At 71.2% G+C, this 16,744-nt stretch overlaps 2 protein-coding genes across 2 annotated transcripts; one reads left to right on the top strand and one right to left on the bottom strand.

Moving 5' to 3' along the window:
• Positions 1–1,165: 1,165 nt before the first annotated feature.
• On the bottom strand, positions 1,166–5,269 carry GRINA (glutamate ionotropic receptor NMDA type subunit associated protein 1). Its single transcript, XM_074145125.1, is given in 8 exon segments — positions 1,166–1,315; positions 2,565–2,708; positions 3,176–3,304; positions 3,885–4,085; positions 4,193–4,261; positions 4,263–4,306; positions 4,935–5,068; positions 5,070–5,269. Coding segments are annotated over 8 exon segments (1,071 nt in total).
• A 736-nt stretch (positions 5,270–6,005) lies between these two features.
• On the top strand, positions 6,006–16,069 carry PARP10 (poly(ADP-ribose) polymerase family member 10). The gene is made up of 12 exons (XM_074144736.1): positions 6,006–6,177; positions 8,501–8,674; positions 9,086–9,331; positions 10,005–10,223; positions 10,366–10,532; positions 10,644–11,000; positions 11,099–11,311; positions 11,987–12,095; positions 12,201–13,099; positions 14,263–14,397; positions 14,524–14,701; positions 15,738–16,069. Exons 1-12 carry the CDS (start codon positions 6,006–6,008, stop codon positions 16,067–16,069), a joined length of 3,201 nt encoding a protein of 1,066 aa, XP_074000837.1.
• Positions 16,070–16,744: the final 675 nt, after the last annotated feature.

The following is a 16,744-nucleotide window of genomic DNA, read 5'->3' on the forward strand; positions in this document are numbered from 1 at the left end:
AAGTGCCACCAGTGACCGACACCGAGTGCCACCAGTGACCGACCCCCAGGGCCACCAGTGACCCACCCCCAGGGCCACCAGTGACTGATACCAAGTGCCACCAGTGACCGACCCCCAGTGCCACCAGTGACCAACCCCCAGTGCCACCGGTGACCGACACCAAGTGCCACCAGTGACCGACACCAAGTGCCACCAGTGACCAACCCCCAGGGCCACCAGTGACTGATACCAAATGCCACCAGTGACCGACCCCCAGTGCCACCAGTGACTGACCCCCAGTGCCACCAGTGACCGACACCGAGTGCCACCGGTGACCGACCCCGGGTGCTGCGCAGTGCGGAGCCTGCAACACCCCAGGGACACAGAGGAGATGGGTGACGTGGGACAAAGCCCATCCCCAAAGTGTCCCCGTGTCCCCAGGGAGCAGGATGGCGGGGGGGGGCAGTAGCCCCGTGGCCGGTAGCCCCCATGCTGGCGTCGGAGGGGGGGAATCAGAGCCGGAGGCCGGGCTGAACTAGACGGGGGTTTATTGACAGCGGGAGCCACAGGACGGGGCAGGGACGGGGCCGTGGCCAGGGGGGGCTGGGGCTGGGACCCCCCCGCTGCCGGGGCAGGGACGGCGGCTCAGGCCCCGGGGGGGGGACACGGGTCCCCACAGGGACCCTCTAGCAGTGCCCGGTGGCCAGTGCAGGGACCCCGGGGGGAGCGGGATGGAGGGGGGGGACGAGCTCCACCACGGGCGGGGGGCAAAGTGCTTCCAGTCCTCGTTCAACGCAAGGGGGGGGGGGGACATGGCTGTATTCACAGCGGGGGGGGGGGGGGAGGAGGCTGCTGGGGTGGGGGCACAGGGGGGGCTGCAGCTCCCCGGCGGGCACCGGCCTCACACCCACCTCCCGACGAGGGGACAGAGCTGTCACCCCCCCCCTTTGTGCCCCCCCGGGGCCGGTGAGCCCCCGCAGGAGCCGGGGGGGTGAAAGAAACGCTAAAGGGGGGGGGAACCGTTGAGGGGAGGGGGGGAATGTGTGGTGACACCAAACGAAACCGGCTGCGGGGACAGGGGACGGGGCAGGGGGGGGCAGGAACCGGGACACGCGTGCGCCGGGGGGGATGGGGAGGGACACACCGGCGAGGAGGAGGGGGGGGGGACACACACCCCCCCCAGAGGCTACTCCTTGGCCCGCCCGATGATGGCCAGGATGTAGAGGAAGATGTTGATGATGTCGGTGTAGAGGTTGAGGGCGGCGAAGATGTACTCCTCGGGGCTGAGCGCCAGCTGCTTGTTCCCCAGGATCATCTGCGTGTCCACCGCCAGGAACTGGGGGGGGGGGGCACACAAAAACGGGGGGGGGGCATTGTCAGGGGTAGGGGGTGGACCCCTAGAGATCCCCCAGTCCCACCCCCTACCAGGGCAAGGCCACCCAGAGCAGGTTGGATGCGTCCAGGGGGGGTTTGAAGATCTCCAGAGAAGGAGACTCCACACCCTCTCTGGCACCTTCACAGGAAAGACCTTTTCCCTGATTTTTTTTGGAATTTCCCGTGTCCCAGTTTGTGCCCGTCGCCCCTTGTCCCGTCCCCGGGCACCACTGGGAAGAGTCTGGCCCCCTCCTCTTGCCCCCCACCCTTTAGATGTTCATCAGCATCGATGAGGTCCCCTCTCAGTCTGTTCTTCTCCAGCTGAACAGCCCCAGGTCCCTCAGCCAAGAGATGCTCCAGCCCCTCATCATCCTCGCAGCCCCCCTGGACTCTCCCCAGCAGTTCCCAGTCCTTCTGGAACTGGCTGGGGGGGGAGGGGGCAGAACTGGTCCCAGTGCTCCACATGTGGGCAGAGCAGAAAGGGAGGATGACCTCCCTCCCCCTGCTGGCCACCTCAGGAGACCACTGGCCTCGTTGGCCACCAGGGCACATTGTTGGCCCATGGGCAACTTGGTGTCCCCCAGGACTCCAGGGTCCCCCTCTGCAGAGCTGCTCCCCAGCAGGTCACCCCCAAACCTGTCCTGGTCCATGGGGTGGTTCCTCCCCGGGGAAGGTGCCCTGGTTGAACCCCATGAGGTCCCTCACTGCCCCTTCCAAACCTCCACTGGTCCATGGGGCGGTTCCTCCCCAGATGCAGGACCCTACACCTGCCCTGGTTGAACCCCATGAGGTTCGTCTCCAGTGTGTCCATCTTGCTGGCTGGCGGCATGACCCTCTGGGGTGTCACCTTGGTGTCCTCTCCCCTGTCCCGACCTGTCCCCCCACCCAGGTCGTCAATGAAGATGCTGAACAGGACCCAGTACTAGCCACGGGCCTCCAACTGGACCCTGGGCTGGTGGTCCCAACCCTCCGAGCTCCGCCATCCAGCCATTCTCCACCCACCCGGGGGGGTGACACTCGGGGGGGCAGCAGCATCCCACACAACCGAGAAGCCACCCCACAAGAGGGTCCCTCACCTCCCATCCCACCACCCACAGCCTGAAACCCCCACCGATGACTTGGTGCCGCCCAGCAATGGCTCAGTGCCCCCCACAATGGCTTGTCCCCCCCCAGGGGAGGGCTCCAGGGGGTCTGGCCCCCCCGGGACTCACGCAGGTGAAGAGCAGGGCCCCCAAGGAGGCGTAGATGATGTCCATGATGCGGTTCCGGATGAAGATGCAGAGGATGGAGAAGACGATGAGGACCACCAGGCAGATGATGAGCACCCCCCGGCAGGAGGTGAAGTCGTACTTGGTCTGTGGGAGGGGGCAGAGTGAGATGGGGGGGGGTCCTACACCTGGTTCAGAGCCCCCCCCGGCCCCACCAGGGAGCCAGGGGGGTCACTCACTCAGTTCAGAGCCCCCCCCACCAAGTCCCAGCAGGGAGCGGGGGGGTTGTACTCCCAGTTTGGAGCCCCCCAGCAGGGAGCCAGGGGGGTCGTACTCCCAGTTTGAAGCCCCCAGTCCCAGCAGAGAGCTGGGGGGGAGGGTTATATGCCCAGTTCGGAGCCCCCCACCCCCAGAAGAGAGGCGGGGGGGATCATACACCCAGTTTGGAGCCCCCCCCAAGTCCTAGCAGGGAGCCGGGGGGGTCATACACCCAGTTCAGAGCCCCCCAGTAGGGAACTGGGGGGGGTTGTATGTCTGGTTCAGAGCCCCTCAGCCGCAGCAGGGAGCCGGGGGGGGGTGTCCCATCCTCCCAAAGTCCCCCCCCCGGCGCTGACCTGGAGGGAGAAGATGACAACGGTGAAGCAGACGAGGACGGTGATGCCCACGGCCATGATGACGGCGTCAGTGTTGTAGAAGCTGGCGATCATCCCCACCATGTAGGACAGGCTGACCGTCAGGATGGACTGGGGGGGTCACACACACACACACAGAGACACCCCGTCACCGCTGCGTCACCCCGGCTCGGCTGCCACCCCCCCACATTGTCACCCCACGCTGCGTCCTGGGGACACCACTCCCCAACACCCTTCGTTTTGGGGCCAGATCTTCAGCCGGCTTCAAGTTTGCCCCCCCAAAACCCACCCTGGGGGGTGTCCCCGGGTGGGGGTGTCCCCAGGGCATTACCACCCCCTCACTCTGTCACCAGCACCGCGTCCTGGTGACATCCCTCCCCAACGCCCCTTCGTTTTGGGCCAGATCCTCACCCAGTTCTGAGTTTGTCCCCCCAAAACCCACCCTGGGGGGCATCCCCGGGCGGGGGTGTCCCTGGGCGGGGGTGTCCCCAGGCGGGGGTGTTCCTGAGGTGCTGCCACCCCCCCCACTTTGTCACTTCACACCGTGTCCTGGTGACACCAGTCCCCAACACCCTTCGTTTCGGGTCCAGATCCTCAGCCACCTCCAACTTTGTCCCCCCCAAAACCCACCCTGGGGGGTGTCCCCAGCCGGCGGGGTGGGGGTGGGGGGCGAGGTGGGGCTGTCCCTTACCAGGGCCACCAGGTTCCAGGGGTGCTTGCGCCGGAAGTCCCCGCAGCAGCTGAGGACGATGAGGGAGATGAAGAAGACGGCGTAGGAGACGTAGTAGGTCCAGACGTTGCGCTGCACGAAGCCCTTGACGCCTTTGAGGAAGGTGAAGACGGCGACGAAGGCGAAGGTGACGCTCAGCTGCAGGCTCAGCACCAGGAACACCTTTTGGGGGGGGGGGGGGGCCACAGGGGGAGGTGTCAGGGTCTCAAAATGTGTGTGTGTGTCCCCCCCTTCTTTGCACGTCCCCCCCCACCCTCCCTGTCCCCCACCTTGCGGATGAAGGCCTGCCGGACGCTCTTGTCATCCCAGTGGGCGGTGGGGAAGTCCTGGTTGTCGTTAGTAGGAGGGGGGGCCGTCCTCGTGGTAGGTGCTGTGCAGGGGGGCTGCGGGGACACGGCGGGGGGGGGGGACGACACACAAACGAAGAGGGGTCGGGGGGGGCTGCAAGCATCACATGGAGCCCTCACCCCCCTTCCCCCCCCCCCACCCGGGTTGGCCACTTGCCCCGTGGTGGGTCTGGCGCCAGGGCTGGAGGGGGTCCCATGGGAGGGGGGAGAGGGGCTCTTGTGCCCCCCCCCGCTCCCGGCATCCTCCTCTGGGTGACCCCCCCCACGGGGGAAGGCAGGCCTGGGTGGGGGGGGCTCATGGGGCAGGACCGCTTCCCTGGAGCACCCCATGTCCGTCCCCCCCCCCAAGAATGGATTCCTGCTCTGTTCCCCCCCAGGACAGAGCCTCCCCCCTGGGACAGAGTGTCCCCCTTTCCCCCCCCCCCCCCAAGATGGAGTCTCCCCCTTGGGACCCCCCCCAGGACGGAACTTCCCCCCCCAGGATAGAATTTCCCCTGAGTGACCCCCCCAGACCTTTCCCCCCCTCAAGGTTGGAGCTCCCCCTCCTTTCCCCCCCCCCCCCCCCGCCCCAGGCCATTCTCCCCCCCCCGGGACTCCCCCATGTTCCCCTCCCATCCCAGTCCCCCCCCCCATACGCCCCCCCCCCCTCGTCCCCATCACTTACAGTCCTGGTCTCCGGGGACCATGGGCTGGGGCTGGGCGTAGGGGGGTTGGCCGTAGGGGCCCTGGGGGTACGGGCCCGGGGGGGGGTACGGACCGGGGGGGTATGGCCCGGCGGGGGGGTACGGCCCCGGGGGGGGGGTATGGCCCAGCGGGGGGGTACGGCCCCGGCCCCTGTGGGTAGCCCCCCGGCTGGTTGTAGGGCCCAGGGGCGAAGTGGGGCTGGGGGTAGGGGGCCGCGGGGGGGGTAGGGGGGCTGGGCGTAGGCGGGGGGGGCCGTGGCCTGCGGCCCCGGAAGCCCTCGGCCCCCGTCACCAGGAAGCTCTTCTCGTGGGACATGGTGGCCCCCCCCAGTCCCGGGCTGGCTGCGGCGCTCAGCTGTGGGGAGCAGAGAGGGGGGGTCAGAGACAACGGCCATCGCCCCCCCCAGCCATAATTACCACCCCCCCCGGCCATCGTCCCCCCCCGGGCCGTAACTCCCCCCCCATCCATCACCCCCCCACGGCCTCTCTCCCCCCCGCCGCCAGTCCAGTGGGTTTCCCCTCCATCTATCACCCCCCACTTGGGGGTCCTCCCTGTCCATCACCCCACAGTGGGGGTGTGCCCCCCCCCTCCATCACCCCACACTTGGGGGTCCTCCCTGTCCATCACCCCACAGTGGGGGTGTCCCCCTCCTCCATCACCCCACACTTGGGGGTGTCCCCCCCTCCATCACCCCACACTTGGGGGTCCCCCCCTCCATCACCCCACACTTGGGTGTCCCCCCCGTCCAACAACCCCGCATTTGGGGGTCCCCCTCTCCTTCACCCCACACTCGTGGGTCCGGCCCCCCGGCTCCCCCGGGCCCGCACAAGATGGCGCCCGGCGGCAGGGCCGTTGCCATGGCGACCCCCCGCGGCTGCCCCGGCCGGGCCATGGCGGCGGGGCCCGTCCGCGGCCTCCTCCATCCCCCCCCCCCACCCCGCACCGGGACCCCCAGCGTCCCCCCGGGACCCCCGGGGAGTGGCGGTGGCGGCCGGTGCGGCGGCGGGGACAGGCGGCCGCCCGCAGGGTTGGCGGCCATCAGGCCTGCGCCATGGCGGGCCCCCCGCCGGAGCCGGTGCCGCAGCCGGGAACCGGTGTCACCGGGCACGGGGCCACCAGCAGCCCGTGCCAGCGCCGGGACGGGCCGGTGACAGCCCCCCGCTGGCCGGTGACAGCCCCCCCCGGCCGTGACAGCCCCCTCTCGGCCACTGACAGCCCCCCTGGCCAGTGACAGCTTGCTGGGCCACTGACAGCCCCCCGCCCCGGCCAGTGGCAGCCCCCCCCTGGCCAGTGACAGCCACCACCGGCAACTGGCACAGCCCTCTGGCCAGTGACAGCCCCCCCCTGGCCAGTGACAGCCACCACTGGCAACTGGCACAGCCCTCTGGCCAGTGACAGCCCCCCCCCTGGCCAGGGACAGCTTGCCCAGCTGGTGACTGTCCCCCTTGACCAGTGACAGCCCCCCCCCGGCCAGTGGCAGCCCGGTAGCTGGTGACAGCCACCCGTGGGCCAGTGACAGCCCTCCCTGGCCACCAACACAGCCCTCTAGCCAGTGACAGCTTGCTGGGCCACTGACAGCCCCCCTGGCCACTGATACAGCCCTCTGGCCACTGACAGCCCCCGTGGCCCCAGTGACAGCCCCCCTGGCCAGTGACACCCCCCCCCCGTGGCCAGTGACAGCCCCCCTGGCCAGTGACAGCCCCCCCCGTGGCCAGTGAGAGCCCCCGTGGGCAGTGACAGCTCGGTGTCCCGTGACACCCAGCTGGCCGGTGGCTCGTGGCCCGCGTGACGCCGTGGCCCGGTGCCGGGGGGCTGGGGAGGCCGGGGGGGGGCTCGGCCATGCGGCACCGCGGCTGCCCCCCCCCGGCTCGGCCCGGGGACCCCCGGGAAGGGCAGGGACCCCCCGGCACGGGGAGCACCCCCCGGCGGGGGACAGGGGACAGGGGGGTCTCCCCACACGGGGGGGGGCGCTCGGGGGTAGGGGGGCGGGGGGGGCAGGGGGTTGCTGGCCCCCCCCCCGCCGGTTCCCCCCCCGCCCCCGTTAAGCCGCTTTGCCGGTAAAGCCCCAGCGCGGCCTATTTACGGCAGCAACAACCCTAATCCCCCCCGGCGGGGGGGGGGATACACACACGGACCGGGGGGGGCCCCCCCGGTGCCCACCGCAGCGGGGTCCCGCACTGCGGCCCGGCCCGGCCCGCTCGGGGCCCGCTCGGTTGCCCCCCCCCTCCCTTCCCCTTCCCTCCCCTCCCCCGTGCCCCCCCCCGCTGCGGAATGCGGCAGAGCGGGGCGGGGGGGGGGGGGACAACCGCGCTCGGGGGCCTCCCCCGTGCCCCCCCCCCTCCACCGTGACACCTCCCTCCCCTCCGGTGCACCGAGACCCCCCCCTCCCGGTGTGTGTCCCCCCCCCGCTCACCGTGCGGTAGCGCTGCCTCCGCTCCCCTCCGCGGTGGGCGGGGCCTCCGGGCGGGGCGGGGCTTCGGGCGGGGCGGGGCTTAGAGAGGGGCGGGGCTTCAGCCAGCGCTGGGGGCCGGGCGAAGGGGCGCGGCTTATGGAGGGGGCGGGGACTTGAGGTAGCGCTCCGCCCTCTTTGGGCGGGGACTACGGGAAGGGCGGGGCTGCGCGGCGGGGCTGTGGCGGCTTGGCTCCGCCCCCTCCGCCGCGCTGGGGCGGGGACTGCGGAGAGGGGCGGGGCCTGAGGGGAAGGGCGGGGCCTGCGGGGAGGGGCGGGACCTGGCTGCCCTGGGTCCCCGGTGTCTCGCTTGGGGCCGAGCACAGGCCCCGCCCCCTAGAGGCCCCGCCCCTTCTAGGCCCCGCCCCCTCGCACTTCCCCTTCCCGGCCACTTTCGGTTTCGTTTCTTGCCCGGGGCGGAGCCGAGGGGCCGGTGAGTGGCGGGGGGAGGGGGGCGCGGGGCTGCGTGGGGTCCTGCCCCACGGCGGGGGGGGCTGCTTGGGGCCTGTCCCGGGGCTGGGGGGGCTCCTGCCCCACGGCTGTGGGGTTGTGTGGGGCCTGTCCGGGGTTGGGGGGCTCCTGCCCCACAGCTGTGGGGCTGGGGGGTCCTGCCCCGGGGCTGGGGGGCTGCGTGGGGCCTGTCCCGGGGTCGGGGGGCTCCTTCCCCGGGAGTGTGGGGCTTTGGGGGTCCCTGCCCCGGGGTGTGGGGCTGCGGGGTCCTGCCTCACGGCGCGGGGGGGGCGGTGGGTATCCTGCCCCGGGGCTGGGGGGCTGCGTGGGGACTGCCCTGTGCCTAGGGGGGGGGCTGAGGAGGCGTCGTGCCCCATAGATGTGGGGCTCTGGGGGTCCCTGCCTTGGGACGTGGGGTTCCCCAGAGTGGGGGGGTCCCTGCCCCGGGGCTGAGGGGCTCGGGGGGGGGGGGGGCTCTGACTCAGCAGGGATGGTCCCGCCCCACAACTCCGGGGGCGTTGGGGGCCCCGGGCCGGGGATGGGGGGTGGGGAGGGGGGAACGTGGGGTTTGGGGGTCACGCGTGGGGTGGGATCCTTGGTGGAGGGGGTGCGTGTCGATCTGTGGTGTGTCCCCCCCCCTTCTCAAGGTGTGTGTGGGCAGATGGAGGAGGGGGTGCTGGAGGTGGGGGGCGCCCCCCCCGACACCCCCGAGGAGCTGCTGGTCCTGTACTTCGAGAGCCGGCGGCGCTCGCGGGGGGGCCCCGTCCGGAGCTGCCAGCGCCTCGGGACCCTCTTCTTCCTCACCTTCGAGAACCCCCAGGGTGAGCGGGGGGGTGGCGGGGCTGGGAGCACTGGGACGGGGTACAGGGGGGGCCAGTCCCAACTGGGAGCACTGGGATGAGGTGGGGGGGACTCCAGTCCCACTGGGAGCACTGGGATGGGGTGAGGGGGGGCTCCAGTCCCCACTGGGATGGGGTGTAGGGGGGGTCCAGTCCCACTGGGAGCACTGGGTTGGGGTGGGAAGGGGCTTCAGTCCCCAAGTGGGAGCACTGGGTGGGGGTGTAAGGGGGGGGGGGGGCAGTCTTACTGGTTGTACTGGGATTGGGTGCATGGGGCACCCCAGTCCCACTGGGAGCACTGGTGAGTGGTGCTGTGCCCCCCAGGGGCTCCCGGTGCAGGGTGGGCTCGGGCACTGCCCCCCACCCCCAGTGACACCCGTGTCCCCCCCCCAGATGCTGAGAGGGTGCTGACCCAGCCCTTACACCATCTGGGGGGGGCCATGCTGCAGGTGCGCCCGGCCCCCCCCTGGGACCCTCACCGCCTGCTGCTGGGGGGGCTGGACCCCCGCACCCCCCCCGAGGAGCTGGAGCCCGCCCTGGGCGCCCTGCTGGGGCGTCCCCCCGGCACCTTCGGGGTGAGCCGGGGCCCCGCGCCCGGCTGGGGGCTGCTGCAGCTGCGGGACCCCATCACCCCCCAAGGTGGGTACGGGGGGGCACCCCTGGGGGGGGACACTGCGCTCCCCGAGCTGCCGGGGGAGGGTCTGGGGTGCAGGACTGGTGCTGGTGGCACCAGGGAGGAGTTTTGGGGTGCAGGGTCTGGGGTGCAGTGCTGGTGCCAGTAGTGTCCTGCGGCAGCGTTTTGGGGTGCGGGGTCTCGGCTGCTGCTCGGCAGCTGGGACCCCCGGGGGGGCATTTTGGGGTGCTGGGCTTGGGGTGCAGCACCGGTGCCGGTGGTACCAGGGAGGGGTTTTGGGGTGCAGTGCTGGTGCTGGTAGTGTGCTGGGGTGGCATTTTGGGGTGCGGGGTCTGGGGTGCTGCTTGGCAGCTGGGACCCTTGGGGCGGTGTTTTGGGGTAGGGGGTCTGCAGCCCCAGGGTGGCATTTTGGGGTGCGGGGTCTGGGGTGCAGCACTGGTGCTGGGCAGTGTTTTGGGGTACGGGGTCTGGGGTGCTGCTCGGCAGCCGGGACCCCTGGGGCTGCATTTTGGGGTATGGGGGGTCTGCAGCACCAGGGTGGCATTTTGGGGTGCGGGGTCTGGGGTGCTGCTGGGCAGCCGCGACCCTCGGGGCGGTGTTTTGGGGTGCGGGGCGGTGCGGGTGAGCGCGGGGGGTTCCCCTCGGCGTGACGGCCCCCACCGTCCCGGTTCCCGGCAGAGCTGGCGTCGGCGGGGGCCCGTGGGGAGGGTCTGGGGGTGTCCCTGCTGCGGGCGCCGCGGGTGCCGGGGGTGCTGGTGCGGGCGGCGGCGCCGGTGCTGAGCCCCGACCTGCTGGAGCTCTACTTCGAGAACCGGCGCAGCGGCGGGGGCCGCGTCCGGGGGGCGCGGGTGCTGCCGGGGGGCACCGCCGCCATCGTCACCTTCCAGGAGCATGCAGGTGAGCGGGGACGCGGGTTGGGGGGGGGCAACGGGACACACACACGCACACCCACCCCCCCCCTCCCCCTGCCCCAGGCTGGCTGCCGGGGCGGTGGCGGGGGGTCCGCCGGCTGCCCCCCTCCTTTCTCCCCCCCCCGCAGTGGCAGAGCGGGTGCTGCAGAGACCCCACCGGCTGCGGGACATGGAGCTGCACCTCGCCCCCCACTACCCCTTCCTGGGGGTGCTGGAGGGGGGCGAGACCCCCCCACCAGACGAGATGCCCCCACAAGGCGAGACCCCCCTGCCGGGCACGGCCACCCCGCTGGAGGTGACCCCCCCACTGGGCACGGCCACTGCGCTGGGTGAGACCCCCCGACCGGACACAGCCACCCCATGGGAGGTGACCCCCCCACTGGGCACGGCCACTGCGCTGGGTGAGACCCCCCGACCAGGCATGGCCCCCCCACTGGAGGTGACCCCCCCGCCGGACACAGCCCCAGCCCCCCCGAGAGACATGGCCCCCTCACCAGATGTGCCCCCCCCGGCCCCTACCACCCCTCTGCCGGTGGAACCCCCGGCCGCCTTCCCCGGGGGGGACGGTGACACGGCCCCCGCCGGCCGGTGGCAGGAGGCGGGGGGTCCGTCGCCGCCCTGGGGGGCGCAGGAGGAGGTGCTGGTGCCGGCGGAGCCGGGGGCGCTGCGGTTCCTGCAGCGGCACCACCAGGACCTTTTGGGGAGCATCCCCCCCGAGGTGTCCCTGCTGCCCCTGGAGGGGGGGGACGTCGCTGGATTCCGGGTGAGCCCCCCCAGCTCCGGGTGTCCCCGTCACCGCCGCGGTGGGGGGGGTGCGGTGAGGGGGTGGGCACGTCCTGATGGCCCGTTCCCCCCCGGCAGGTGAGGGGGGAGCCGGGCCGGTGCCGGGGGGCGGCCGAGTTCCTGCAGAGCCTTTTGGGGAGCGTGGGGGCGCAGGGGGTGACGCTGCAGTTCCCTGGCGTGGCCCGGTTCCTGCGGGACCAGGGGGGGCAGAGCCTCATCCAGCGCCTGGAGAGTCGCTTCCAGTGCGTCATCGACCTGGACGGCGTCCACTGGGAGCCCCCGGACCCCCAGGTACCCCCCCGAGATCCCCAGGTGACCCCTGGGTATCCCCCCGAGATCCCCAGGTGACCTCCGGGTACCCCCTCAGATGCCCGGGTATCCCCCCCAGACCCCCAGGTACCACCCCTAGACCTCCAGGTAACCCGGGGTACCCCCCCAGATCCCCAGGTACCCCCCCAGATCCCCAGGTGACCTCCAGGTACCCCCTCAGATGCCCAGGTATCCCCCCTAGACCCCCGGGTACCACCCCTAGACCTCCAGGTAACCCCAAGGGTACCCCCCCAGATCCCCAGGTAACCCCGGGTACCCCCCCAGATCCCCAGGTGACCCCCAGGTACCCCCCCAGACCCCCAGGTAACCCCTGGTATCCCCCCAGATCCCCAGGTACCCCCCAGATCCACGGGTGCCCCCCCCCCAGACCCTCAGGTAACCGCAGGTACCCCCTAGACCCCCGGGTACCCCCCCCTAGATCCCCAGGTACCCCCCTCCAGAATTCCAGGTACCCCCCTAGGTAACCCCCCCAGACCCCCGGGTACCCCCCCCTAGATCCCTAGGTAAGCCCCCCCAGACCCCCGGGTACCCCCCGGGGATCCCCAGGTGCCCCCCGGGGGGGCGCCGTGCCGGTCCCTGCTGCCGGTGTGGTGCCGGTGATGGCAGCTTGTGCCCCCCCCTCCCTTGTCCCCGCAGCTGGAGCTGATGGAGCTGCTCCCCCCGAGCTGCTGCCGAGACCCCCCGACCCGGGACCTGCCCGAGGACGCCGAGGGTGATGATGGTGACGGCCTTCGCTCCAACATCGGTGAGGGGGGACGTGGGGTCCCCTCTGGGGGGGACACGGGCGCCGGTGTCCCCCCCCACCCGCCGCGGCGGGGACCCTCGGTTGAGGCCTGGCTCCCCCCGGCAGAGGAGATCAAGGAGCTGATGGCAGCGCTGCGCCCCGACCGCGGGGACCCCCCGCCACCCCCCGGGGACCCCTCGTCCCAGCCTCCCAGCGGGCACCGGGAGGAAGAGGAGGAAGAGGAGGAGGAGGAGGCGCGGATGCTGTTGGCCATCCAGCGCTCCATGGAGAACAGGGGGCGCGAGGAAGAGGAGCTGGCGAAGGCCGTGGCGCTCTCCCTGCAGCAGCAGCAGCAGCGGGAGGAGGAGGAGGAGGATGAGGAGGAAGATGCCGGGCTGCTGGCGGCGATGGCGGCCTCGCTGGAGGAGGCTCTGCCGGCGGCGGACACGGCGCGGGTGACGGTCTTCTCCTCCTCCTCCTCCTCCTCCTCCCCGGGGGAGGTGGCGCGGGCGCTGCAGCGGGCGCTGGGGGGGCTGCAGCGGGCGCAGGCGGTGCGGGGCGAGGGGCTGCGGGCGCTGCCGGCGCGGTGCCGCCCGTGGCTGGCCCTGCTGCAGCGCCGGCACGCCGTCCGCCTCCACCTGCGCCCCGACGCCGCCGTCCTGCGCGGCTTCGCCCCCTACACCCCCCCGGCCGCCCGCGACCTGCGCCGCCTCCTCCGACGCCTGAACCCCCCCGGGGGTCCCCTGCGCTGGGACCCCCCCGAGGCGGCGGCGCGGCCGGAGGGGTCCCGGCGGCGGCGGGACGCGGGGACCCTCCACTGCCAGCGCGCGCGGGAGGAGTTCGACGGCGGCAGCCCCCTCTCGCCCAGCCCACCCCCGGCACGCAGCCCCCCCCTCGGTGAGTCACCCCGGTGCCGGGGACACCGCGGTGCCCGTCCTGACGCACCACGGCACCGGTTGACCACGACGGTGCCGCAGTGCCGGTCCTACCGTGCCATGGCACCGCGTGACCGGGATGGTGCCATGGTGCGGGTCTGGTCCCATCACGGCACCGGGTGACCGGGATTGTGCCGCGGTGCCAGTCCTGCCCCGCCACGGCACCGTGCGACCGGAGTGGTGCCATGGAGCCGATCCTGCCCTGCCATGGCACTGGTTGACCAGGATGGTGCCGCGATGCCAGTGTGATCCTGCCATGGCACCGTGTAACCAGGATGGTGCCGTGAAGCGGGTCTGGTCCCACCATGGCACAGTGTGACCGGGATGGTGCCGGTTCTGCCCTACCATGGCACTGCTTGACAGGGATGGTGCCATGGTGCCAGTGCTGCCCTGCCATGGTGAGGTGTGATTGGGACGGTGCTACGGTGCTGGTCCTGACCCACCATGGCACTGGTTGACCGGGATGGGGCCAGTCCTGCCCTGCCATGGCACCGGGTGACCAGGATGGTGCCATGGTGCCAGTCCTGCCCCGCCATGGTGTGGTGTGACCATGATGGTGCCGGTCCTACCATGCTATGGCACAGTGTGACCGGGATAGTGCCATGGTGCTAGTCTGGCCCCACCACGGCATGATCTGACCGGGATGGTGCCATGGTGCCGGTCCTGCCCCACCATGGCACCAGTTGACCAGGACAGTGCCACAGTGCCAGTCCTACCCTGTCATGGCACCATGTGACCAGGACGGTGCCATGGTGTTGGTCTGGCCTTGCCATGGTGTGGTGTGACCAGGATGGTACCGCAGTGCCAGTTTTACCCCGCCATGGCATGGTGTGACCAGGATGGTGCCACGGGGCCGGTCCTGCCCCACCACGGCACCAGTTGACCGGGACGGTGCCACAGTGCCAGTCCTACCGTGCCATGGCGTGGTGTGACCAGGATGGTGCCGTGGGGCTGGTCCTACCATGCCATGACACCGGTTGACCAGGACGGTGCTGCGGTGCCAGTCTGGCCCGGCCGTGGCGTGGTGTGACCAGGATGGTGCCATGGGGCTGGTCCTGCCCCACCGTGGCGTGGTGTGACCAGGACGGTGCCGTGGTGCCGCTCCTGCCCCGCCACGGTGTGCCACGCTGTGCCATACTGGTGCTCACCAGGTGCCGCGTCCGGCAGGTCTGGAGGTGCCAGGTTTGGGGGATGATGATGATGATGATGATGAAGAGGAAGAGGAGGAGGATGAGGAGGAGCAGGAGAAGAAGGATGAGGATGAGGAGGACGATGAGGATGAGGTGCGGCTGCTGCCCCTGCCCGAGGACTCGGAGGAATTCCGCGACGCCGTCACCCGCTTCTACCAGACGCTGGAGGAGCTCCACGGCAAAATCGGCATCGTCAAGGTGGGTGCCGGCGGCGCCGGGGTGGGGGGTCGGGGAAGGGGGGGGACGCACGCAGACGGGGACCCCCCGTTGTGGGGGCGGCAGAGCCCCCCCGACGCTGCGGTTCCCCCCCCCCCCCCCCGGCAGGTGGAGAAGCTGGTGCACCCGCTGCTGTACCAGCAGTACCAGCTGAAGAAGGGGAGCGTGGCGCGGGGCTGCCCCCCCGGGGTCCCCCCCGAGCGATGGCTCTTCCACGGCACCACCCCCGCCGCCAGCCGCCAGATCTGCCGCCACGGCTTCGACCGCAGCTTCTGCGGCAGGAACGGTGAGCGGGGGGAAAGGGGGGGCACGGCACCGCCCCACGGGGACCCCACTGCCCATCGGGGACCCCCGCTGCCCATCCCAGCACCCCACTGCCCGTCAGGGACCCCACTGCCCGTCAGGGACCCCCACTGCCCATCCAGCCACGGCATCGGCTGTTGGGGACCCCCATTGCCCATCCCGACACCCCATGGCCTGTCTGGGCAGCCCAGTGCGGCAAAACGTTCCCAGTCGGGGCACCCCATTCCCAGTCGGGGCATGACATTCCCCATCAGGGCACCCCATTCCCCATAGGGGCACCCCACTGGGGTGCCCCATTCCCAGTCAGGGCACCCCATTTCCCGTCAGGACATGACATTCCCCATTGGGACACCCCATTCCCAGTTGGGGCACCCCATTGCTGATCTGGACACCCCATTCAGGCACCCCATTGGGGTACCCCATTACCAGTCAGGGCACCCCATTCCCTACTGGGGCACCCCGTTCCCAATCAGGGCACCCCCATTCCCAGTTGGGGCACCTCATTCCTCATTGAGGCTCCCCACTGGGGCACCCCATTCCCCGTCAGGGCACCCCATTCCTCAGTAGGAGCACCCCATTCCCAGTCGAGGCACCCCATTCCCAGTTGGGACATGACATTCCCCATCAGGGCACCCCATTCCCCGTCGGGGCACCCCATTGCTGATCTGGGCACCCCATTCCCCATTCGGGCACCCCATTGGGGTACCCCATTACCAGTCAGGGCACCCCATTCCCTACTGGGGCACCTTGTTGTCAATCAGGGCACCTCATTTCCCATTGAGGCTTCCAGCTGGGACACCCCATTCCCAGTCAGGGCGCCCCATTCCCAGTCAGGGCGCCCCATTCCCCATTGGAGCACCCCGTTTCCCACTGGGGCACCCCATTGCCAGTCGGGACACGGTGTCACCCATCTGGGCACCGCCGCTGGGGGGGCACGGCATCGCCGCCAGCACCCCCTGCCCCCCGGTGCCCCCCTGCGCCCCATTTCTGACACACGCCCCCCCCGCTGTGCCCCCCAGCGGCGCTGTACGGTTTGGGGGTGTACTTCTCGGCGCAGGCCCGGCTCTCGGCCCAGGACCGCTACTCGCCCCCCGGCCCCCAAGGCCACAAGTTCATCTTCCTGGCCACCGTGCTGACGGGGGCCTTCGCCCTGGGGGGGCGGGGGCTGCGGGCCCCCCCGCTGCGGGAAGAGGGGGCCGGCCCCCCCCGGCGCTACGACAGCCTGGTGGACAACCCCCGGAACCCCAACATCTTCGTCATCTTCAACGACACCCAGGCGTACCCCCAGTACCTCATCACCTGCTGCCGCCGCGGGGGGGCCCCGGAGACGCCCCCCCCGGGACCCACCTGAGCCCCCCCCCCCCCCTCCCCGGGGCCCCCTGAACCCCCCTGAGCCATCCCGCCCGGGACCCCTCGGCACCCCCCCACGACCCCCCCCCCCAGCAACAGCCCTGCCCGGGGTGGGGGGGGGCCTTTGGTGGACCCCCCCTTGGGGTGCTGGGGTCCCCCCAACCTACCCTAGGGTCTGGGGGGGTCTTGATCCCGGGGGGTTCAGGGTCGGGGGGGGCAGGAGGATTCGGGGGGGGCAGGTGGTTTTGGGGGTCACCGGTGCAATAAAAGCAAAGATTTGGAATAAAGTTGGAGCATTTTGGGGGGGGTGGAGGGGGGTCGGGACTGAGCTTCGGGGAGGGGGCACTGGGATCTACCGGTGATCACTGGGAGCCACTGGTGAGCACTGGGGGGTCACTGGTGAGCCACAGGGAGGAACCGGGAGCTATCGGTGCCTTACTGGTGGAGTCGCTGGGGGTGGCGGGAGGCACTGGGGTTACTGGGGGGCTATCAGAGAGTCACTGGGGGGTTACTGGTAAGCACTGGGCGTCCCTGGTGAGCTGCAGGGAGGAACTGGGTGCTACTGGTGGAGTCCCTGGGGGCTATGGGGGGTGGGTGCTGGTGTTACTGGGTGGGACTGGGAACTGCTGGGGGGGTTGTTGGGGTTACTGGGGGGCACTGTGAGGGGCTGGGATCT

Source organism: Numenius arquata, chromosome 3 (genome assembly GCF_964106895.1).
Source record: "Numenius arquata chromosome 3, bNumArq3.hap1.1, whole genome shotgun sequence".
In the NCBI taxonomy this organism is placed as follows: Eukaryota; Metazoa; Chordata; class Aves; order Charadriiformes; family Scolopacidae; genus Numenius; species Numenius arquata.